The 23,520-nt window shown below is 41.6% G+C and overlaps 3 protein-coding genes and 1 pseudogene across 5 annotated transcripts; 3 read left to right on the forward strand and 1 right to left on the reverse strand.

Moving 5' to 3' along the window:
• The first annotated feature begins 1,106 nt into the window (after positions 1-1,106).
• On the forward strand, positions 1,107-4,214 carry LOC139392424 (toll-like receptor 2 type-2). Its single transcript, XM_071140404.1, has 3 exons — positions 1,107-2,101; positions 2,320-3,502; positions 3,702-4,214. The coding sequence occupies exons 1-3, from the start codon at positions 1,107-1,109 to the stop codon at positions 4,212-4,214; spliced, it is 2,691 nt and encodes an 896-aa protein (XP_070996505.1).
• Positions 4,215-11,451: 7,237 nt separating this feature from the next.
• Positions 11,452-13,947, forward strand: LOC139392447 (protein S100-A1-like). 2 transcript variants are annotated; one of them, XM_071140448.1, is made up of 3 exons: positions 11,452-11,579; positions 13,151-13,310; positions 13,744-13,947. In XM_071140448.1, the coding sequence occupies exons 2-3, from the start codon at positions 13,170-13,172 to the stop codon at positions 13,891-13,893; spliced, it is 291 nt and encodes a 96-aa protein (XP_070996549.1). In that variant the 5' UTR covers positions 11,452-11,579; positions 13,151-13,169; the 3' UTR covers positions 13,894-13,947. The 2 variants fall into 2 exon arrangements, with proteins under 2 accessions (XP_070996549.1, XP_070996542.1); XM_071140441.1 differs by lacking the exon at positions 11,452-11,579 and having other exon boundaries at positions 13,150-13,310.
• Positions 13,948-15,658: 1,711 nt separating this feature from the next.
• On the reverse strand, positions 15,659-19,675 carry LOC139392432 (methyltransferase-like protein 25B; annotated as a pseudogene).
• Positions 19,676-19,785: 110 nt separating this feature from the next.
• Positions 19,786-23,274, forward strand: LOC139392441 (interferon-stimulated 20 kDa exonuclease-like 2). Of its 2 annotated transcripts, XM_071140424.1 has the most exons (4): positions 19,786-19,906; positions 20,359-21,252; positions 22,288-22,488; positions 22,654-23,274. In XM_071140424.1, exons 2-4 carry the CDS (start codon positions 20,545-20,547, stop codon positions 22,753-22,755), a joined length of 1,011 nt encoding a protein of 336 aa, XP_070996525.1. In that variant the 5' UTR covers positions 19,786-19,906; positions 20,359-20,544; the 3' UTR covers positions 22,756-23,274. The 2 variants fall into 2 exon arrangements, with proteins under 2 accessions (XP_070996525.1, XP_070996535.1); XM_071140434.1 differs by lacking the exon at positions 19,786-19,906 and having other exon boundaries at positions 19,952-21,252.
• The last annotated feature ends 246 nt before the right edge of the window (positions 23,275-23,520 follow it).

Below are 23,520 nucleotides of genomic sequence, written 5' to 3' on the forward strand. Positions count from 1 at the left end.
TACATGGTAATAACATTTATTGCCGACGTGAAGGTAATGCCAAAACAGTGAGTTACCCTTGGTTTGTAGTATAAATATAGGAAAGGATTATGAGAACTTGGGGGATTGTACCTAACAGCCATGAGCAGAGTACTGTGTCTTATGAGGGTTAGTAGAAACATTCAGCCATGAGAATTAGTCTGCAAGAGGGATTTTAATTTCAGTAAAGGGGGATGAAGCAGTTCAGTCCCTTGTGTAAGGCATATCAACATTTCGCCTGGTCTTGAACAGATAACATCATCACCTCCACTAACAGGTACAGTTACACGCTTTTAAAAGATGCATCTTTACATTTACTAGTCACAGGAATACTTTAAAGGTTCTCCATTGAGCATGCATTTTAGCCCAGAAATAGGTTTAATCTGGATCCAGGTAACAGCCCACTTAGAATGGCATATATCCTTTATTAGTTTTGCTATGGAAATTTGAGCATTTCACTTCCCAACACCACAACAGTAGTCGGAATTAAGTCAATAGATCAGGTGGTGTCATGCCAGAACTGACCATATGAGAGAAATCTCACATTCAGTTGCCATTTTCTCATTTTATTGCCCACAAAGCGAGAACTATACATTATTGGCAGGACATTTATTGGTTGTTGGTATTCTTGATCTGGTTGCTTTTTGACTATTTTATCAATACTTTGCTGACTTCTACACTAAAGCCTAACTTGAAAGATGCACACTGTTGGACCATTCTTCAGTGCAAGCATGTTAATATTCAACCTGTAATAATCATGACAGTGATGGTAAACATGGATGTAAACATGTATCCATAGATAAGAGTGTCATGGCGATATTTCACAAATCTCTTCTCTTGGCTTTGAAACAGAAATGTGTGGGTAATGTTGGGCACAGACATAAATACTGGTAACATGAGAGTGAAATCCATTTTATTCCTCCCTATTTCCTCTAGTTGCAATAGAGGATTGAAGGATGTAAAGAGGAGACTATAGTCAAACTTCAATGATAAAGACCTAGAGAATGTAATAGATGTTTGCTAACAATCTTGTCAATCTTGTAATATGTTAAACTTGACAGATTTTTACATTCCTTTACAGATCGAAAATGTGCATGCACACAATGATTCTACTGGGTTTTGTGTGGTTTAGACTGCCACTTCTTGTGGCCCTTGCCTCACCAACCCCTTCTACGAATGATGAGAGAGGCCGCTGTCAAATCTACAACTCTGGTCGCTCCGCAAACTGCCTTGGTCAGCAACTGGATCATGTTCCATGGAAGCACCTCCCTTCCACGCTTGAAAGGATAGATCTCTCCTACAATGAAATTCATGCCATTCGTGTTAATTACTTTTCTCGCCTACCTCATCTTCGTGTCCTCGAGCTGCAGTTCAACAACATCTCTGTGATTGAGGACCATGCCTTCCACAACAACCCCCTCCTGGAGCATCTTAACATCTTTAACAACTCCCTAGAGGAAATCCCTGCCAACGCTTTGCAGGACCTCTTCAATCTAAGGGAACTCCTTATGTCGAATAACCTTTACACCCAGGCCACATTGTCAGTTGACGTTTTCTCCAGATTGACCCACCTCAAGGCCCTGTCCATGGGCGGCCCCTTGGTCAAGGGTCTAAGGAAAGGGGACTTCCAGGCATTGAGGAACATTCAGTTGCAGGACTTTGCCATTAAAACTTCATCAAATATAAGTTACTATGAGCCGGGTAGTCTGAAGGTAATCCAGACAGGTAGAATGGGTTTTGACATGGCCATAGATCAGAAGCCGAATTTCCTACCTTTGATTCTACGAGACTTGGCCAACAAGACTTTCAGTCTCATCCAATTCAGAAACCTCTTTGAGTTCATGTATTACATGGAAGATGAGGATATTTTCAGAGGCTTGCAAGACATCAAAGTAGATTCGCTCATCTTTCACCGTGGAAAATTCAATGAGAACCTTATGAGGATGGCCCTGTTTAATCTACAGGTCACCCCCCTTAAACGTCTGACACTTCAATACATTGACTTTGCTCGCTCGCCCAACTTTCTGGATAATGGCTTGGGATCCAGTATCAAAGACCTTGCACTGAGTAGACTAAATTTGTGGTAAGCATATCTTATTCTACTCTGTTAAATTACAAAAGCACTATGCAGACATTTCTACCTAGAAGATGCAAAAACAAATACAGGTTCCTAGTCACAAGTGTATTTTTTTCATCAATTGAAATCTTTTGTCATATCTATGTATTGGGAAAGTACCAATTATGTTATCATCTTGACCATGTTTTTTTCATGCTTACATTTTTTTCTTGCTTACTCCTCAGGCACATCAGTAATCCAGACATTTTGCGATTTGACTGGCGCTTCACATGGTTCAACAAAGTCCGACTGCTGTCAATTCAGAATGTCAACTTCAACTCTGTGCCTTGCGATGCCTGGCTTAATATGGAAGACATGGAGGTTTTGGACATCTCAAACAACCGCCTGCAGGACAACATCCTCTTCAACCAGAGATGCGACTACAGGGGCACCATGCCGGCTCTTCGTTCCTTCAATGTCAGCACCAACCAACTGACCAGCCTTCAGGACTTAGCCTCCCTGACCAGGGAGTTCAAACAGTTGAAGGTCCTGGATGTCAGCCACAACATGCTGGGCTCTGCTGAGAAGAGTCGCAACTGTAACTGGATGCAGAACATCACCCAGGTGATCGCTCACCACAACCGATTCGAAAGTGGTGTCCTCCAGTGTCTGCCCACCACAGTACAATTCCTGGACCTCTCGTACTGTGACCTGGACCAGCTGGACATGGCCTACTTCCAACAAACCATCAGCCTCAAGGAGCTCCTGCTCAATGGGAACAAGATCAAGTTCATCCCCTCTGGGTGGAGAAGTCACTCCTTGCAGTCACTGGCTTTGGATGGGAACTCCTTTGGGCTCATCAGCATGGGCTCCTTCCAGGACATGCCCCAGCTGTCTCGACTGACGGCGGGGAACAACCCATTCCACTGCACCTGCGACCTCCATGCCTTCATCCAGGACACAATTTCCAAGGGGAAGGTCAACATCACTGACTGGCCAGAGAACTACAAGTGTTACCATCCAGAGGCCCTGCTCAATACCGCTGTGGCAAATTTCTTCCCGGGTCACGTGGCCTGCGATATCAGACTGGTCATCATCATCTGTGTGGCTACTACTGCAGCTGTGGTTTTAGTGTTGATGCTTATATGCTACATATTCAATGTTCCCTGGTACATCAAAGCCACATATCAGATCCTCAGAGCCAAATACAGGGCTCATCAGGAAGGAGCATCTGGAAAATCACAGATCTATGTTTACCATGCCTTTATCTCCTACAGCCACCCAGATGCAGACTGGGTCAGGGACCAGTTGTTGCCCTGCTTGGAGAACAGCAAGCCCCCCTACCGACTCTGTATCCATGAGAGAGACTTCATGCCAGGAAAGTGGATCATCGACAACATCATTGAAAATATTGAGAGCAGCGAAAAGGTAAGGGTGAGGACCCACCAAGACAGGTTAGAGGTGTTTTAACAAGTAAATAGTACTAGACTTTTAAATATAAAAGGTCAATTGAACAACCCAAAATGTAAGATGTATGTTTTGTTTAGGTTTGTATCCTGATTCCTGCACTGTGAATTTGCCTAAATGAATACACCCTATCCTCTGAATTTTTTGTTTCCTAATCCAGGTCATATTTGTGTTGTCACACCACTTTGTGAACAGCGATTGGTGCAACTACGAGCTCTACTTTGCCCAGCAAAGAGCCATCGGCAAGACCTTCAGCGATGTTATTCTGGTGGTGAAAGAGCCCATCGACCCTGAATCTCTGCCCAGCAAGTATTGTAAGCTCAAGAAGATGCTGTACACCAAAACGTACCTAGAGTGGCCCCAGCAAGCCAAGCAGCAGACCTTCTTCTGGGCTCAACTTAGGAGCTGCCTGGGCAAGCCCACAGTGACTAAAGAGCAGGCTCTTAGTGGTAGGAGCAGCAGTGTATCCTCAGTGGGTGCTGTGCCTGTGATAGAGCTCCCTCTAGAGGATGGGAAACCAGCAATAGCTATGCCAAATTTAGAAGCAGAGCTCCACAAAGTAGTTCCTCAGGAGATCAAAAATCTTTCAGTGAGAAGTGCAGAGTTTTATGGGCAAAGACCAATCCCTGTAGCCGTGGCATCAGACAAAATAAGCCAAGCATGTAGCTTGTAATGTGTATAGTGTCCCAATACCAATCTCTCTCTGAAGTGCTGAGCTTGAGTGACTTCTTGGCCATGCTGTGGCAGATAATGTGTTTGCTAAGCTGCTGGTAGCATTAGCAAGTGTTTCATAATGATGACAGTGAATTACATGATCCGTCTGCCACCCACCCTTCTGACATGTACAGTGCTTACTCCCCCTTGAACTCTTTACATTTTGTTGTGTTACAAAGTGAGATTGAAATAGATTGCATTTTTGTGTCATTGATCGACACAAAATACTCCATAATGTCAAAGAGAGAAAAAAAAATAGTATAAGTATTAATTTATAAGCGCAAGTATTCAGAAGTAAAAATTGGCTTAACAAATCACATAATTTATTAAACCTTTATTTAACTAGGTAAGTCAGTTAAGAACAAATTCTTATTTTCAATGATGGCCTAGGAACAGTGGGTTAACTGCCTTGTTCAGGGGCAGAACGACAGATTTTTACCTTGTCAGCTCGGGGATTCGATCTTGCAACCTTTTGGTTACCAGTCCAACACTCTAACCACTAGGTTACCTGCCGCCCCATGGACTCCCTCTGTGTGAAATAATAGGGGTTGATGGGATTTCTGAATGACTCTGTCATCTGTCCCTCAGTCAAGTATTGAATTTCAAGCACAGATTGAACTACGAGAAGGGCAGTGATTGGTAGATGATAAAAATAACAAATCAGACATTGAATATATCTTTAAGCATGGTTAAGTTAATAAGTATGCTGTGGAGGATGTGTCAAACAACCCAGACACATCAAAGAAACAGTCGTCCTTCTGAACTGAGCTGCAGGATAGGAAGGAAACTGTTTAGGGATGTCAACATGCGGCCATTGCATTTTAAAACAACTACAGAGTTCAATGGCTGTGATGGGAGAAAACTTAGGATGGATCAACAACATTGTAGTGACTGCACAATAATGACCTAAATGACAGAGAAAAATAATAATACAAATATACAGAATAAAAAATATCCCAAAATATGCATATTTATGCAACAAGGCACTAAAGTAATACTGAGGGGAAAAAACACAGCAAAGGAACACACTTTTTGGTCTAAATGCAAAGCCTTATGTTTGGGGCAAGTCCAACACAACAAATCACTGAGTAACTGTCTCCATATTTGCAAGCAAGGTGGTGGCTGCATCATGGTATGCATGGGTATGCTTGACATCGGCAAAGACTGGTGAATTGTTCAGGATGAAAAGAAACAGGATGCATCTAAGCACAGGCAAAATCGTAGTGGACAACCTGCTTTAGTCTGCTTTACACCAGACACTGGGAGAGGAATTCACCTTGAAGCAGGACAATAACCTACAACACAAGACCAAATCTACACTGGAGTTGTTTACCAAGAAGACAGTGAATGTTCCTGAGTGGCCAGGACAATAATAGCCAGTTGACTTAAATATGCTTGAAAATCTAGACTTGAAAATGACTTTCTAGCCATGATCCCCAACACCTTGCCAGAGCATGAAGAATTTTGAAAAGAATAATGGGGAAATATTGCACAATACAGGTATACAAAGCTCTTACGAGACTTACCCAAGAAAACTCACCTCTGTAATCGCTGCCAAAGGTGTTTCTACCATGTATTGACTTGGGGGTGAATACTTATTTAATCAAGGTATATGAATGTTTTTTTTTTTTAAATACAATTTTATTTCCACTTTCACATAGTATTTTGTGTAGATCGTTGACAAAAAAATGCAATTAAATACATTTTAATCCCACATTGTAACACAATCAAATGTGAAGAAACCCAAGTGGGGTGTTGACTTTCTGTAGGCACTGTACGCCTTGGTGCAGAGGAGGTGCTTTCTGACCCATGTGCTCCCGAAGTGACCCAGGCCGAGGGCCCTGCTGACAGGTGTTGAAAGACCACAAACTCAACAGCTCAAATGGGATTTCCCGTGTCACACTTGAGATAACAAGCGAGGTGCCAGGGAGATGGGGTGACAGGTATCATGCAGCGTGGTTACACTCCCAACACCACTCGGCCACTGACCACAATTACTGCAACACATAATGTATGCCATTTAGCAGACACTTTTATCCAAAGCGAATTACATTTTGTGTGCCCGTGTACATACACATGCCATGTAGAATCGTCTCTGCCATGTCAAAAGGCACGCAAGCCACAAATCTCATACGAAAACGGAACCAGTGGGGACTGCATGTTAAATGACAGTTGTTTAGAATGAAAAATGTAGCTTATGCAATGTATTCATGTCCAGTAATATTGAGAAAAATGTGATGGTCCAAATATTGAAAACAATATAAATACAATAATGAAATATAGTTTCCTAAAAATGTTTTACTTGTCTATACTCTATACATGCTTAATGTACATGTGAATGTTATTGTTAATGTGAATGGTATTAACTAATTAAGTAAATAAAAAATTAGTTAATTGCTTATCATAACATTGCTTGCCTAATGCAAATTAATTTATGCCAATAACTCTAATAAAACAGTGTTGTTTTGACTGTTGAGTGGGTATTTAGAAATAGGGATGTGTTAAAATGCAGTGTAATTCTGTTTTACAATATCAGTGTGAAGTGCTGCTTTGTGAAACCTGGCAATATATACAACTGACCAATAGATGACACCCTTTTACATTTTCTGGAAGTCACTTTAAGTTTGTGCGTGTGTGTGTGTGTGTGTGTGTGTGTGTGTGTGTCTTGAGGAAGAGATCAGACTTATATCACAGAAACTGGCAGATGTCAGACATGATATAACAAACAGCATCTGCCTGTAGTTATATGCCCAGCAAGACAACAAACATACTTTTATTGTATCAAGTGTTTGTTCTATGCAACAGAATAGAATATTCTTAACTATTGTGTGTGTGTTCTACTGAGGATGATCCTCTGGGAGATAACACTGACAGGAGATTTACAATGTATTTTGGGTGATAAAACCTAAAGAGCATTCCAGAGCATGAGTTAATGTTTCTGTTCTATATGGTACCAGGGAGAGATGGCTCCAGTTCAGAGTCAGAGGGACAGACACTGGTCTCTATACAATGAAAACTGTTGCACAGCAGATACTGTCTGCTATGTATTATAGGTATCTTTCATACAGATCTTAACCTTGTGACCCATTCTATATATCTGTTGTTCGTCATGTAGGTTGAAAGGGGTGTATCTTGGCTATAAAATACCTTTGTACTTTTGTCTCGGGGCTCTCAACGAATCATTTGATCGTGAATCGTCGACCAGCCATCATTATCGTAGAGCACTCAATTGATTCACTTTATATGTGTGCGTTGTATTGACCTGCTCCCTTATTAATAACTGATTAAATATTTAGTGTAAGTATAACTCTGACTTGTGTGATAAGTTTGTCTCTCCTCATTTGATAGTAAAAAAAAATGAACCACCACAGTTCCTATTCTAGTATGTCTCCTTTTGTGTTTTTCCAATTGTTAAATGAGAAAATGGCTACCCAGACTAAATCAAAATGTATTATGTGCTGGCTATTTACAGAAATTGCCATCTGAGCACAGAACATAAGAAGAAAACATGTTATCACTCTACTCATTTTAAATCCCATGTGCATTATCATTGCTACCTGTATTTTCAGTATTCTGGAATAATAGGTGTGAACTGTACAAGATAATTGAAGGTACAATTAAGTTCAAGATTGCACAGGCTGTAAGAGATTCTAACAGTTGGTTCTGCTTCTCCGCACGGTAATGAGAGATGGTGGCTTTAGTTTCCCACACAAAAGGGAAAGGTGAGTGCTCTTTTCTCTGGGTCACTCAAGTTGACATCTACTTAAGTGAGATCACCTTGGAAACGCACTCCGCAGAGCCCGCTTTTGTGGCCTTGACATGGCCAAGCCTCGATGAATGACTTCCACCAGACTTACAGTATTTGTCCTGGAGCTGTCTAATCTTGGAAGGTTAAGTAAAGTATAGCCTACAAAGTAATACGCAAAGTATATGACATGCAAATACTTATGACAGAGGTCTGTATTCTGACCACATAGACAGTTACCACATATCAGGCCTAACACCTTTGCCAAGATATCCTAGAAACTACGGCTTCTCAGGCATTATCACTTAATTGATCCCTTGGTTTTGTATTCTGCAAATATACATTTAAATTAGTGTTTGTTTTATTGAGTGTTTATCTAATCTACCGTAGTCATAGCATAAGAGCATGTAATCTTGAAAAGGGATAGAAGGACAGGCGTTGTACGTCAACGTGGACATTAGCATATGATTTGAATTTGGTAGTTAGAGTCTATTATGAACGCATAAGCATACAGAGGGAGATTATTTCCACGTGATGTCATTTGAGGTGATAAATGCTGGCAAACCATTTTGGGTGCCCAGCAAGGGACAATGGTGTGAGAGAGAGAGTGAATGTATGGAACATACTGTAGTAGGCCTATACATATCTGACCTGCTGCTGTCATATCCCATGGCTAATGTACTGTCATATCCCATAGCTAATGTACTGTCATATCCCATGGCTAATGTACTGTCATATCCCATTGCTAATGTACCGTCATATCCCATGGCTAATGTACTGTCATATCCCATGGCTAATGTACCGTCATATCCCATGGCTAATGTACCGTCATATCCCATGGCTAATGTACTGTCATATCCCATGGCTAATGTACTGTAATATCCCATGGCTAATGTACTGTCATATCCCATGGCTAATGTACTCTCATATCCCATGGCTAATGTACTGTCATATCCCATGGCTAATGTACTGTCATATCCCATGGCTAATGTACTGTAATATCCCATGGCTAATGTACCGTCATATTCCATGGCTAATGTACCGTCATATCCCATGGCTAATGTACTGTAATATCCCATGGCTAATGTACTGTCATATCCCATGGCTAATGTACCATCATATCCCATGGCTAATGTACTGTCATATCCCATGGATAATGTACTGTCATATCCCATGGCTAATGTACTGTAATATCCCATGGCTAATGTACTGTAATATCCCATGGCTAATGTACTGTCATGTACTGCCAGAAATTGTGTACACATCATTGCGACATGGGGCCGTGCATTATCATGCTGAAACATGAGGTGATGGCGGCGGATAAATGGCACGACAATGGGCCTCAGGATCTCGTCAAGATATCTCTGTATATTCAAATTGCCATTGATAAACTGCAATTGTGTTTGTTGTCCAAAGTTTATGCCGGCTCATACCATAACCCAACCTCCACCATGGGGCACAGTTCACAACAAACCGCTTGCCCACACAACGCCATACACGCCACCTGCTCGGTACAGTTGAAACCGGGATTCTTCCGTGAAGAACACACTTCTCCAGTATGCTAGTGGCCATCGAAGGTGAGCATTTGCACACTGAAGTTGGTTACGACTCCAAACTGCAGTCAGGTCAATACCCTGGTGAGGATGACGAGCACGCGGATGAGCTTCCCTGAGATGGTTTCTGACGATTTGTGCAGAATTTTTTTGTGGACAGATTTTGGGCGGAGTAAAACCTCTTGCTTCACCTCTTCCTCTCTACTTACAGCTGGTCCCTGTCTTGAGTTCTCAGCAGATGTGTATGGAAGACAGCTGGCTCCATGTGAACTACTCCCGACGCTCTGTTTTAACATTTAGAAATGTTAATAATTATACCTTGCGATATGGTTTTGGAAACATAAAGCCTTCCACTTTCACATCAAAATAATTTCACAAATTCTAAATAAACACTTAATATACAATGTTTTAACCGGTTTTAACACAGTTGCAGGCGGCAGTATTTTTCAGTTACAACACTATTACACACAATTGTTAGGAGACGCTTCGATAGCTAATTAGTTAAATAAAGGTAAAAAAAGCCGAATTAATTAGAACAGGTCGTCTTCTTCAAATTTCAGTCAGTTGTCTTCTTCAAATTTGTATTGGAGGACCGCAACAAACTGAAAGGTGCATACACCGCCACCTACTGTATTGGAGTGTGAGGACGGTCACGGACTCCCTATTCATCTATTTCTCTTATCTAGCCCTGTGTTTCCACCTACTGTTCTGGTGTGTGAATTACACTTTGACACAGAAAGGGAAGGGGACAGGGAAAAGGGACCAACTAACCTTACATCCATTAAAAACCTCACAACTTTTCCACTACTTGGCTCCATCTTAATCCTACACCAGGCTGACATCCTGGGAGGACGAGACACTATCATTCATCACACATTGTAACTCAACTGCAGTAAAATCTCATATACCCAAGTACCTGTCTGCAGCTGCCACCACAACATCTATTTTGTGTGATTTATGTTCCATTCTTGAGGTACAGTTGATAACCATGGCTACGCCTCACTCTCTATTGGCCACAGCCTGCTCACATGGATCATCTTAGGATCTCTAGCCCTGTACCCATCTTCCTCTCCTACTCTCTTCACTGTCTCGGCATACCAAACTTTCTGTACTACTATGATCCAAGCAACTTCAGCCTGCCTTTCTCTCACTGGAAACTTCTGAACCTCAGCACCATGGGTACCCCCACAGTTAACACACAACTGTTTTCACCGATACTGCATATTCCTTTGTCTCATGCCCCCTTGCACACTTCTCACGGTCGCCTCTGTCTTCCGTAGGCCTAAATAAGCGCTATAACATGGAAATATGGCAGCCCTGCATGGACCTCTAATCCTAAAAATGTGTGTAGTCATTTAGCCTTTTGTTTTTTCATAAATACCATCTCACTGATGTGAAAGTTATTCCAAATATTTCCAAAACAGTATCTCTTCGTGCGAGGTATAGGCCTATTTGCGTTTAGACAGAGCATTTGGGAATTGTCACGGCATTTCCCTCAGAAGGCTAAAGGGTACGTCCAATGGCTCATGTAATGCACTAGAATAAATGTTACATTCATTCATTACGCCAATTTTGTTGCAAAACGTTTTGCAACAGAAACCATTTAGCCTACGCCAAACGGTAAACGTTTCATCTGAGTGCATCAGTGTGGTTCTTAAACCGTACACGGTTTCCGTTGCAACTAAACTCGGAATGGAAGTCGGTCTTTTTAGTTGCTTTAAACCAATAGGTCCAATCATTTCAAGACGTCGTTGTTAAATACAGCCTATACGACTGTATACTGATACTGTCTTGTTTATGCGATAGGCTAATACATTCTGTATAATACTTATAATTAGTAGTTGCACCGCGAAATGTAACCTTACATGGTTAAATTAATTAGGCCTACCTGTGTCATTTGCATCCGTGACGTTGTAGGTTTCACCGGTGGGAGGCGCCTGATTTGAATTTTGTCTCAGGTGAGATGCATAAAACAGGTAAGATGAGAGTCGACGCCACTTCTGCTTCGTTTGTCATCAGCTTTGAGGTGAGTAGCGAACCTGTTTGTGGTTATATATATATATGTAAAAATAACAACCTGTATGCCTAGTTCTTGTTGAGCCATGCAGCCTATTTTTAATGCCTTAATTTAACTAGGCAAGTCAGTTAAGAACAAATTCTTATTTTCAATGACGGCCTAGGAACAGTCAGGTGAGAGAAATCAAATGTCCTTTTTTGGGGGACTCTGTAGCATTGGGTTTCTGTTTTATAGTGGTTCTCTTTTGGTAATTGCACAATTTTCCATCTGTTTTATAATTGGCTTAAACTAGGCATACAACAAGTTTCAGCAAATGTGCTTTGGGCCTATACTGACTGGAATAACAACTATACACTGTACAAAATATTAGGTAGACCTTCCCCTTTTGTCCTAAGAATAGCCGCAATTCGTCGGGGGCGACGAACTCTAAAAGGTAAAAAAAAGCGTTCCGCAGGTACGCTTCCCCCAGTTCTGTAAAGTTGGCTTGATGTCCTTTTGGGTGATGAACCATTCTTAATACAAACGGGGAAACTATTGCGCAGCGTTGCATTTCTTGACATACTCCAACTGGTGCGCCTGGCACCTGTTCAAATGAACTTAAGTCTTTAGTCGTGCCCTTTCACCCTCAATAGCACACATTCTCAAGACTTAAAATCCTTATTTTAACTTGTTTCTATCCCTTCAACTACACTGAAGTGGATTTAACAAGTGACATCATTAAGGGATAATGGCCTTCACCTGGTCAGCGTAATTGAAAGAGCAGGTGTTCCTTATGTTTTGTTCACTCGGTGTACTTTCAGTCCAATTGCCTCAACAGTCTGGTGTTTTAATGAGGGTGTTTTCACAGAGCTGATCACATTTGTAAGGAACAGAACCACACAATCTAAATGTATCAAATAATGCTTGATTCAGGGGTGTTGTGTGCTTTAGATGCATCAAACATTAGGCCTACCCCCTTCAGAGCTTGAATTACTAGGATAGCTGCACACATCACGAAAGAATGGGCTACATTTGTGTCTCTGGGGATAACAATTTTATAGCTTGTGAAACCATCTATAACCTTACTGAGACAACCAATCCTTTTTGAAGGTTTATCATGGACCCCCTGAGAACAGCAAGGTATAACTGTTTCCTCTGTAGGCCCACCAGGGCTGTATTGTTGGTGTGCTCACCAGGACAACCAATAGCAATGTCTCATTCTCTGGATCAATATTATTCAATCCTAGTTGCTGCTGGAGTTGCTGTCTTATTTAAAGGTCTTAATTCATGGGTTACTAGTTATCGGATGCCTGTCTAGATCATAATTGAGAATTGGCTGTTTTTCAAAGACTACATTTGAAAGGGGGATAGAATTTAACCCACATGATCATTTTGAACTGGATTAAATGCTAAAATAATACTGGCCCCAGTGGCTGTTGCATACAGTTTACAGTATTCTACACACTGACAAATGTTTCATATAAAAATAAACAGGAACCAGTAAGGACTTCACTTCATGCAAATTGACTTCTACTGTAAACTGTAATTGTACATAGTGTATACACTGTCATGGATTGACCTGTCCCTCACATTTCTTTTAGTTATTCACAGCAGTGTAAAATGGGTTCCAAACTCGAGAGTGCAATGGAGGGGCTAATTCAAGTGTTCCACTCATACTCCTCAAAAGAAGGGGACAAGTACAAGCTGAGCAAAGTTGAGCTGAAGAATCTATTGCAGGGTGAACTGAGTGAATTCCTGGCGGTGAGTTTGATTCCTAATGCTGTCCAGGGGAGGGATATGTGGTTTCAAGATGACATTCTGTTCAATTACATTTTAAGTAGACATAAACAAAATGTAAAACTGCCCCAAAGCAAGTCATACATGCAAGAATTGGAGAAGTCTTGATTTATTGAACAGTTGTGTGACCATCACCTTCGCAACATATTGTATTAGAGTCATTTAATACTATGGCCTTGCCTAGAAATGACACATCACCTAGACATTTCATAGATATGAAATGATTTGATGGGTATAACAATGGCATGAGATCGATCTTTCCACCTGATTGGCTTTGTGCAATTTCCTGTGCATTGCTTATTCCAATTCTTATCTACAACTGTTCCAAAGTCATGTGGCTGCTTCTGTTCTTGGCCTACCTTTCAATGCATTAACTGTTTCTACTCCTCTCTCTCAGGCATGCAAGGACCCTATGGTAGTAGAGAAGATCATGAGTGATCTGGATGAAAACAAAGATGGCGAAGTGGACTTTCAGGAGTTTGTCGTCTTGGTTGTTGCGCTGACGGTGGCCTGTAACGAGTTCTTTGTAGAAGGCCTGAATGAATGAGTTGGGGGAAACAGTCTGTGACCTCAACTTTCTACTCATTATTACTTGTTAATAAAACAAATGTATGCTTTCATTTGATTGAAATGACTATCTTTTTGACAAAAAGGCAAATGTTTCAATATTCTTGTCACATAATGGTAATTTCTAACAAAGGCTCTTTTCACTGTTGTAAAATGATTGCTTCTGGAGAGAATCCTGCAATGGACTGTGCAGTTTCAGTGTACTATTGCACTAGTAGATAACATTCTGCTCAGATCAATGAAGGTGATCATTGCTGTCTTTCTGAATGTTAAACTCAGCTCATTGACTTGAATGCGTGTTACTGGTACATGTCTTTTGCATGAACTCTGATTCATACAGCCCAATCGTCTCGGAGTAGGAGTGCTGATTTAGGATCAGTTTTGCGTTTTTGATCTGTGAATAAGATTACATGGACGGTAGGGACTTGATCATAAAGCACTTGTACTGAGATTCTTCATATGACCTCATGTTTGCACTTTTAGCCAAACATGTTTCTAAACTAACTTCCAAAGTGACTTCCTCTCAGGTGTGCACTATGCAAAGCTCCAGAGATGAAGGGGGGAAAAAACAAGTTCCCACACAGCAGACTGGCTGCATCCTAAGTTTCTTCAATCTTAATGAAATGCAAAGCTTGATTTAAATCCATGTAAAAAGGGTGCTTTAGCGCCTGTGTTGGCGGCAACAGAACACTGCAGTCTCTGACAACTTAATACTGGAGTCTGGATGTTTCAGCCATTTGCGTTGAACACTTCCTGTAACTTGAAATATGAGCGTGCACCGAGCAACATGTCAGGGTTTCATGTATGACTGCTGCTGTGAAATTTGCCACGTTACACTATTTCAAGCAGCCTTCAAAACTACTGTACAGGTCAAAATGAGTGTCAATCCCTGAGAGACCACTAAACAGGCTTTGGAAAATTAACTAAGGATTCATCAGGTGAAATCTAAATACTAGTCTTTCATTTACACAATTTGCAAGAAAAGGGGTACATTCTCTCAAAAGCTATTTTGTCCAGACAATATGGAAAAGCAATTGCATTACATGTATGGTTGCGTGCCCTCCACATTCTGTGAAATATTAGTCATTTGGCTCTGGCCATGTCCGAATACCCATACTTGCGTTCTAAATAGTAGGCCATTTTGAAAATCAAGTATACTGTAAATGCCCAGATGTCATACTTATTTCAGCTTTGACAACCAGATATGGGGATGTGTTATAAAAATTAACCAATAAAACACAATGCAATTGTGCATGATGCATTCTCAGTATAGAAAAACATTTTTATAGTAGGTAATTTTCAAAAATCGGGTATGGCTTATGTTACTAATTTCGGCTCATCTAGTAGAATTCGATGCACATTTTTCCACAGTGGAAGAGGTGGGCTGCGAGTGATAGGTCCTAGTTCTCCAAGTAGCCAAACAAAATTAGGCAACTTAATTGGGAAGATGCCAAATAGCGACGCTTCTGCGGTGGTGTTCAAATGTACTGTAGGCCAAGTAGTTTTTGTTCTCTTTAAAATGATGCGTGTTGCATCAGGCTACATCTTCTGAAAACATTTACCCAAAGTGGATTTCTGTTCTCATTAAAGTATTGTTCATCAGAGCTTTTAAACTAAACCATCTAGATGTTTTTAATGCATCAGCAGCGGGGACTCGGGATGTGGCTGCGTTATTGATATGTTAATCAGGCCTTTTGATTTGAACACATGGATTGTTTTAGGTTTGAAGGCCTTAGCAGTCATTCCCAATTATCAGTGCTTTAGTTTTGAATATGCGATGCACCACCCTGTCTACGTTTTTTGTTGATTTTAACAGTTTTGGTGTGTGTACTAGGGTATTTGATTTAATGTATATACGCACTTGGGTTTCACTAAATATGTTAACGAAACCAAAACCAGATTTAAAGTGCCTTTGAACGGAGTATGGTAGTAGGTGCCAGTCATACCGGTTTGTGTCAAGAACTGCAACACTGCTGGGTTTTTCACACTCATCAGTTTCCCATGTGTATCAAGAATGGTTCACCACCCAAAGGACATCAATACAACTATAACGTCATGACTATTCAGTTTAGAGAAATTAACTGAATTGGAAATGAGCTGTTATCGGGCTGGTTAATTAATGCATGTCTTTTGAATTTTGAAAAATCCACCCGTACTCTGCACCGCCCCACCTACTCAGCCAGTCAGGAGCCGCTACTGCGTTGTGGCCGTGGCATACTGCATACTAAACGGTACGTGCAAAATAGTTTGCGACAATGAGTACATAGTATGCAGTTTAAGTATGTAGTACGCTACTACGGATATTCCGACACAGATACTCACTTCTAAACTTCCACTCCAAAGTCTTTGAGCACCAATGAGCAAGGGAGTAAACTCTGAACACAACACACGGTTTTAGAGATGTCCTTGGTTATGGAAAAGTACACTCGGCCTCTTTGTCCCTTGTCAGCTGCTTCAGTACCAGGTTTCAGGGAGAGAAAGCAGGGTCAAAGAGTGGCACCAGCTGACTCTTTATACCTACACCAACAATCAAGCAATAACAAATAACACCTTTACTGTTAGCACTGGGCCCACAAAAAAAAAGATGTATGGAATCCAGATACAAGATCTGTACATTTCCTCACATTTCTCCTGAAGGTATAGCATCCTGTCCAGCAGCACCAGAGTCTACACCACCGGTGCCAGTAGCAGAGCCAGGCTGAAGTATACCACCACACAACCCTCCTGCCTCAGCATAGCCCCCACTCTGCAGGTGTCCAGGGGCAGGCCAACGCGGGGCAGACCCAGGCGGGCATACCTGTGGGTACATGGTGAGAGGGGGTCAGGGGTACATATAAGATAGATGATCATGTTTGACCTAAAGGCTATATAGAGAGAACGCAGATATTGAATTCCTAAATGTGATCATCAAAATGATTATCATTATACACAAGGATAATACCAAATAGTAAAGGTTTTTCTGAGACAAATGCAAGGATGAATTTCTTAGGTTTTCATCCTAACAGTGAAAGCTGCTGCCTAATGATAGACTGAAGAGGTATGGATACAAACTTGTGTAAACACTCACCCTGTAAAGGGTAGTAGATGTGCTTTCTTTATCGCCTGGACTCCCGGCCCGCGCTGTCCCGGCTTCACCTCCCTGATAACTTTCTTCAGGGTTGCCCGATAACAGTGCATCCTTAGCAACCCCCTCTCCTCCCGCAGCCTGTGCACGTAGTCCTCTATGGCGTGACACGCCCCCTCCCGCGCTTTATAGGACAGCTGGTGTCCTGGCAACCCCTGCACCGAGGAGCTCATAGGGTAGCTAAACTGTGTGATATGTCTCATTGGTGGACAAAGGGGAAAGTGGACGGGCTATGAGGCCAGGCGGGTTTGGGTTCTAGCTGGTGGTGATCTTCATGTAGCAGCACGCCACTGAGGTGATGCCATGAACGTGAGGGCAGCTGGCAAAGTGGCGAAGAAGGGTGATGCTGAGGTCCCTGCAGGCATGGAGGCCTATTAGGACGAAATCTGGACATCCCTGCCCCTCTTCCACAGGGCAGACAACTTAAGTGAAAGAACACTCTTGGAGTAGGTGGACATTTGGGCCTTGTCCGGCTTTAGTCTTGCAGAGACGTTTTGAAAACGAGAGTGAGCTAGACCGGGGTTCATGTTATACACTAGGAAAAGAGTTTGTACATGCATTGTCATTATTCTTGAGCGGGGATGCAGTCTGGCCATTGTCTCAACAACCCAGGAATTCTGATTCTGCAGTCAACACAGGCTGGTCTCCGTGCCCATGTTGCTGATCAGCTTCTGACATGGACCCCCCGCTGTCTCTTCTTACTAGGTCCAGCCAGAGTGGTCTGATCCTCACAGACACATTTACCATTTCCTACCTGCTTGATGCTTTGGGGTTGACCCAGCCAGCCACATGGTAGGGTGAGGGGCCAGATCTAGAGAGGGGAGGTCCATTCTGAAAGAGTATGAGCAGTATAAATATTTAATTATTCTTTATATTGCATATTAGCAATATTCACCAAATTGCTTCACCTCTTTCTTCCAAAAAAATCCTAGTCAACTGGGCCTTTCTTGCACTTTACTACTGAACGTTCTGGTGCATTACCTTCCTCTGCCGCTCCTTCTCCAGCGTCCACAGAAGCTGTCCATCATATTTGGATGCCATGGAAACTAGAGTGGGATCAGCCTCAATTCCAGTCACAGACAGACCGAGCCCAAACGACAAGAAACAAGTCAAATGGCCCTAGGGAGACCAGTAGGGATATACAACATCGTGACAAATCATATACCGTGACAAATCTCATTGTTAGGCAGATTACAAAAAGTAATATTGTGTGACCCCTAGGTCTGATAACAAGACTGAATATTAGGTTACCTGTCCAGAGCCCACATCCACCACACTATTGCAGTCTGTCAGGTCACAAAGCTGCTTCACCAACTGTGGAGAGAGATGAACAGATCAGTATCCACAACTGAAATGCTTATTTGAATCAGCAGTATATATATAAAAGTAGTATGCACATCCATATATGTAAAGGAGTATGCACACCTTTACCTTGCCCAGACTCCAGATCTCATGCTGCTTTTTGGGTTTCACATGTTTCCAAGCAGTGAGCTCTGACTCTTGTTCTCCAAGAACTCTTCTGGCTTCAGCATACCCACTTCATGTCCCTGCTTGCCCTGGGGTGTCCTGGGGAGCGTCAGGGCATGCGCAGTGGCCCGGAAAGCCAATAGTGAAAGAGGCAATAGTAGCTGAAAAAAAAAAAGAGTAAATTGTATAAGTTATTTCTAACTGTTTTATGATATAGAACCCAATTCAAATTGAACGAAAACACTGGTATGACTGAATACCTTTTTTATTTATTTTATTTCACCTTTATTTAACCAGGTAGGCAAGTTGAGAACAAGTTCTCATTTACAACTGCGACCTGGCCAAGATAAAGCAAAGCAGTTCGACACATACAACAACACAGAGTTAGTTACACATGGAGTAAACAAACATACAGTCAATAATACAGTAGAAAAACAAGTCTATATACAATTTGTGCAAATGAGGTGAGATAAGGGAGGTAAGACAATAAATAGGCCAAGGTGGCGAAGTAAATACAATATAGCAATTAAACACTGGAATGGTAGATGTTCAGTAGATGAAAAAAAACAACTTCAATTCACATTCAATCTGTCCAATAGGAGGTCAGCTAATTGTGGGGGTGACAGGTCACAGAGGATCTATTGCCATCTGGTAGGCAATGTAGCCCATAGATCCTCACTGAAGAATTCATATGGCTGGAGAAAACATGATCAATAACACATTAATTGATGAGTAGCTAGAGAAATCTATCCAGGGGCCCTTTTGAGGCAGGGATCAAGCTTCATGGGAAACTTTGAGCCAGGGATCAAGCGTGTAGGGTGAAGTTGCCTCTAGACGCTGAACTTTGGTCAGTTTTGCATTTTTCCTAATAATGGTTTAGGTCAGGATTGAGGGAGGGGAAGTTGATCCTAGATCTGTAGGGGAAACTTCAACCTGGAGCGGAGGACTCAAGACTTGATAGCAGTATATCACGTGATCATCTTATAATCAAATAACACCAGTAGCTTAATTTTTTTTTTAAAACATGTAAATAGAATGCGTTGCTTGCTACGTACAATTATGAAGGAATCGGAGATGTGTTTGTATGTCGACAGAAAATATGTAAGATTTCTTGCCAACTCTCTTTGCTGCTCTGCTGAAAGTGTCCGTGAGCACATCATTCGACTGTCGCATCGGCAACTGACTGGCTACAACAACTGGTTACGAATTGTGAACATTAAACATTTCAACACTAGGCTATTTCAAGTCCGAGTGAAATAGTTGTATATAACGACGATGAGAAGTGTTTGTAGCGCTTCCTCACAACGTACGCCCATTATGTATATCACAACACGAACTCTGAACCGGAAGTAGTCGACTGTTTGGCTGTTAAGGAAGTCGGAGCATGGTGCTATGTTTATAGGTCGGTGTATATATGTAATTTGTTGTATAACGCTGATTTGTGCACCACCATATTATCAGGATACAATTTGAGTGAAGACATACAGTTAAATTAGTCTGTCTGGAGAATAGTTTCATTCCTAGCTAGCTAATGTTCGAGTCGAAGCTTAGCATTATAGCTAGCTAGCCAATGACCCAGTTCTAGCTCGCCTAAACCGTATTTTCGACTGTAATATCATCCTGACAGCTAACGTTTACACTACACATACTTTTCGAAAATACCTAACGTTAATTGTGGCTAGCTAGCTAAGTGGGCTCAATGTGTTTCATACTAAGCTAGTACCAAACTAGCTAGATTATATAAACAGCTAACTAGCTGGCTTCTTTGTTTGTCATTCATGACTATAATCTTTTCCTACAATTTCAGACATACCAGCTGATTTGTTAACAGAAACCTATTTTGTTTTTGTCCAGGTATCACAATACTGCTTCCATTGATGTCATGATAATTGGGTCAGAATGACATTTGATTAAAGCAAATATTTGAACCTAAATTTGCACAGCAGTGAATGCCTTTATGTCCTGTTGAAGGGAGTGGGACGTAAACAGTTTTAGTCCAAGAACAAACCCAGCCCCAGTTGAGGAAGATTCCCTTCCAAGATGTCTGACATTATGTTAAACCTGGACTGTTCGGGCAGCAGTGGACCCTGTAAGGATACATCGGGAAGCAACAAACACAAGGCATTCATCAACAGGCGGCGACTCTTGGAGAAAAAGGGTTACCTCAACAAAAAGCAGAACCAGCACAATCACAGACAGGGGAATAAACATCAGGGCCCACCTCACTGGCACAATGGGGCCAATCGGCCGTCTCAACCCAATGCTGCACACAACAAAAGCATTGCTCACACGCAGAATACTCACAGTAAAAGTTCATATCACATACCCAGGTCAGATCATGCTAGAAGCGTTGCTTCCAAGCCTGCATCATCCACAAGCAGCTCAACATCCTTGACCATAACTGTGGAGAATTCCACCAATCCTGAGCAATCCACTTCGACTATCACCCCGGGGCACCAACCCCCACCCACCAGGACTGTTGCCCGCTATGCCTCTGTCCCAAGTGGGTCGGCCCCCCTTTGTAACCCACTGAAGTACCTTGCCTTGGACTGTGAGATGGTCGGCACGGGCCCCAAGGGTCGCAACAGTGAGCTGGCACGATGCAGTATTGTCTCCTATGACGGAGACGTGGTGTATGACAGGTACATCAAGCCCACCAACGCAGTCACTGACTACCGGACTCGTTGGAGTGGCATCTCCTGGCATCAATTGGTCAAAGCCATGCCATTTCAACATGCCAGGAAGGAGGTAAGAAGGCTCCCGGAAGAGAATGTTCAAAGGAGGATGAAAAATATGTTTTCCGTTTAACCTTTTTCCACCGTAAAGGACCTATGAGCATATCAAATTGGGTGTCGAATGAAAGCTAAGAGTCTATATTTTGGGGAAATGAAGGCATAGATACATTTTTCAACTATTATCCATCTTGAAAATGTGATATTAGCAAAGGCTTTGATTTCTGGATAAACAGGTGGAAAAGGGGTCTTAGAAAACATATACCAGAAAAAGTCTTAAAAGGTATCAGAAATACATCAAAACACAGTAATGTTGAAGTAAAGACCCCTGCCAACTAATATCAACACTTGTCATTCATTTTGAACTGGACTGTTTTTACAGCATTGAGCGGTCATGAGTCGATGCGCTTGTTTTGAGATCAAAGTGAGAGCTACGTGTAGTGACTTGTGCATATTTATTCATATCCTTTGCTAGTTAGTGAGTTATTAGCCCAATTACAGATAATTTGTAGTCGGCAATGGAGGATTGATTGCTTCCTACAAGAGTACAAATCGTGAGCATTTTCTTTGAAAAGCGAGTCAGGTAAATAGCTTTGTAGTGTTGTATTTTGAGACCGGCTTGAATAAGCTAAGTAACCAATAGGCAGAGCGTAGCATAATTGGTCTGATTCACTGTAGCAATGGTATGGGAATAATTATGCATTTTATTTTGTAAAGTGGTTTCTTGCATCAAACAACATTTGTTGTCGTCTTGTCTAAAGGTCAAGTGGATTAACAGGTTAATGTCAAGCCCTGCATGTTGTTATTTTTTTTCAAAAGTCTCATGTAATGTAAGCCTACATTGAACCCCACACATTGGCTGCTACTGTTGATTTGTTAAACTTTGAAATCAATGATTTTTGTTTGGCATACATTTTCAAGTGAAAAAACTGAGTCAAAGCGTAAATCTGTTACAGTGGAATTGCCCCTTAATCTATTCTATTTGGACCTTTACTTTGCTAAACATGACCATGATATCATTTGATCTCTTCTGTATTCCCCCCTCCTATAGATACTGAAGATCCTTGCAGGAAAGGTGGTGATAGGGCATGCTGTCCACAATGACTTCAAGTCCCTGAGTTACAGTCACCCTGCTGTCTTAACGCGGGACACATCCCGCATTCCTCTCCTCAACCAGAAGGCTGGCTTTCCAGAGAAAGATGTTGCCTCACTGAAAAGACTCACCAAGGCCCTGTTCAACCGCAACATCCAGGTGAGAAGAGACTTCTGATTGAAACGAGATTGATTTTAATATAATCTATAGTGATTCAGTCTAGGTTGTTGTTTCTAGTCTCGACAAAAGTAATAAGCTACTAAACCTCTTATTGTGTGGCTTATGTTATTTTGTAGTAACAAGGAATTCCCCTTGTGTTCTCAGACTGGGAAGAAGGGGCACTCGTCCGTGGAGGATGCCAAAGCCACCATGGAACTGTACAAAGTTGTGGAGGTGGAGTGGGAGAGGACCTTAGCCTCCAAATAGAAAAAAAGTCAGTGAAAGACAGTATGGACTGAACTGGTGAAGGGGTTGAGTGATGGTATGGACGTATCATGTTTAACATAATTTTAACATTCAGAAATCACTATCAGGTCTTCCACTTCTCACCTCAGCCACTTCTGTCTCTTTTTCTACTTCTGTAAAAAAACAGTTGCCTTCAGGGTTGCAGTTGTTTATTTTATGGTAGATGACCTATGGCACAAGATGGCAGTCCTCTGCCACAAGGTTGCAGTCTATTTTCTTGGTTTTTATTAATTAATTCCTAATACAGTACCGTGATGTTTTTTTGCTTTGAATTGTCTAGAGTTATTTGTTCAGACATTTCTATTTTATATATTCAATTGTTAACATACAGTATCTCAGTACCTCATGTACATGTTCATTTTGCCGGGTGAAAGTAAAATTGATTTTAATACAACTGCAGTATAATGAAGAAATTGGTTTTAAACAATTATTGTAATGGCAAACATGGCAAAAAAAGAAATAAATGACAATTTCAAACTTTTAAGCCTACATTACTTATTGATATAATGAATGGCGCCCAAGAACATGGCTGACGTTTTACATTTTTTTACTTATTGTGTGCATAATGTTGCTTCTACCGTCTCTTATGACCGAAAATAACTTCTGGACATCAGAAAAGCAATTACTCACAGCGGGCTGGAAGAAACGTTTTCCTTTAACGAGTGACAAGAAGGATATCCTGCTTTCACCGGAACAGGCCCAGATCCACGCCTTTTGCGTGAAGAA

This window comes from Oncorhynchus clarkii, chromosome 3 (genome assembly GCF_045791955.1).
Source record: "Oncorhynchus clarkii lewisi isolate Uvic-CL-2024 chromosome 3, UVic_Ocla_1.0, whole genome shotgun sequence".
NCBI lineage: Eukaryota > Metazoa > Chordata > Actinopteri > Salmoniformes > Salmonidae > Oncorhynchus > Oncorhynchus clarkii.

Coding starts and splice junctions, on each gene's coding strand:
- LOC139392441 (XM_071140424.1), top strand. CDS start 20,545: ATGTCTGACATTATGTTAAACCTGGACTGTTCGGGCAGCAGTGGACCC. Junction 21,253..22,287: donor TTCAACATGCCAGGAAGGAG/GTAAGAAGGCTC, acceptor CCCCTCCTATAG/ATACTGAAGATCCTTGCAGG. Junction 22,489..22,653: donor TGTTCAACCGCAACATCCAG/GTGAGAAGAGAC, acceptor TTGTGTTCTCAG/ACTGGGAAGAAGGGGCACTC.
- LOC139392424 (XM_071140404.1), top strand. CDS start 1,107: ATGTGCATGCACACAATGATTCTACTGGGTTTTGTGTGGTTTAGACTG. Junction 2,102..2,319: donor CTGAGTAGACTAAATTTGTG/GTAAGCATATCT, acceptor CTTACTCCTCAG/GCACATCAGTAATCCAGACA. Junction 3,503..3,701: donor ATATTGAGAGCAGCGAAAAG/GTAAGGGTGAGG, acceptor TTCCTAATCCAG/GTCATATTTGTGTTGTCACA.
- LOC139392447 (XM_071140448.1), top strand. CDS start 13,170: ATGGGTTCCAAACTCGAGAGTGCAATGGAGGGGCTAATTCAAGTGTTC. Junction 13,311..13,743: donor AACTGAGTGAATTCCTGGCG/GTGAGTTTGATT, acceptor CCTCTCTCTCAG/GCATGCAAGGACCCTATGGT.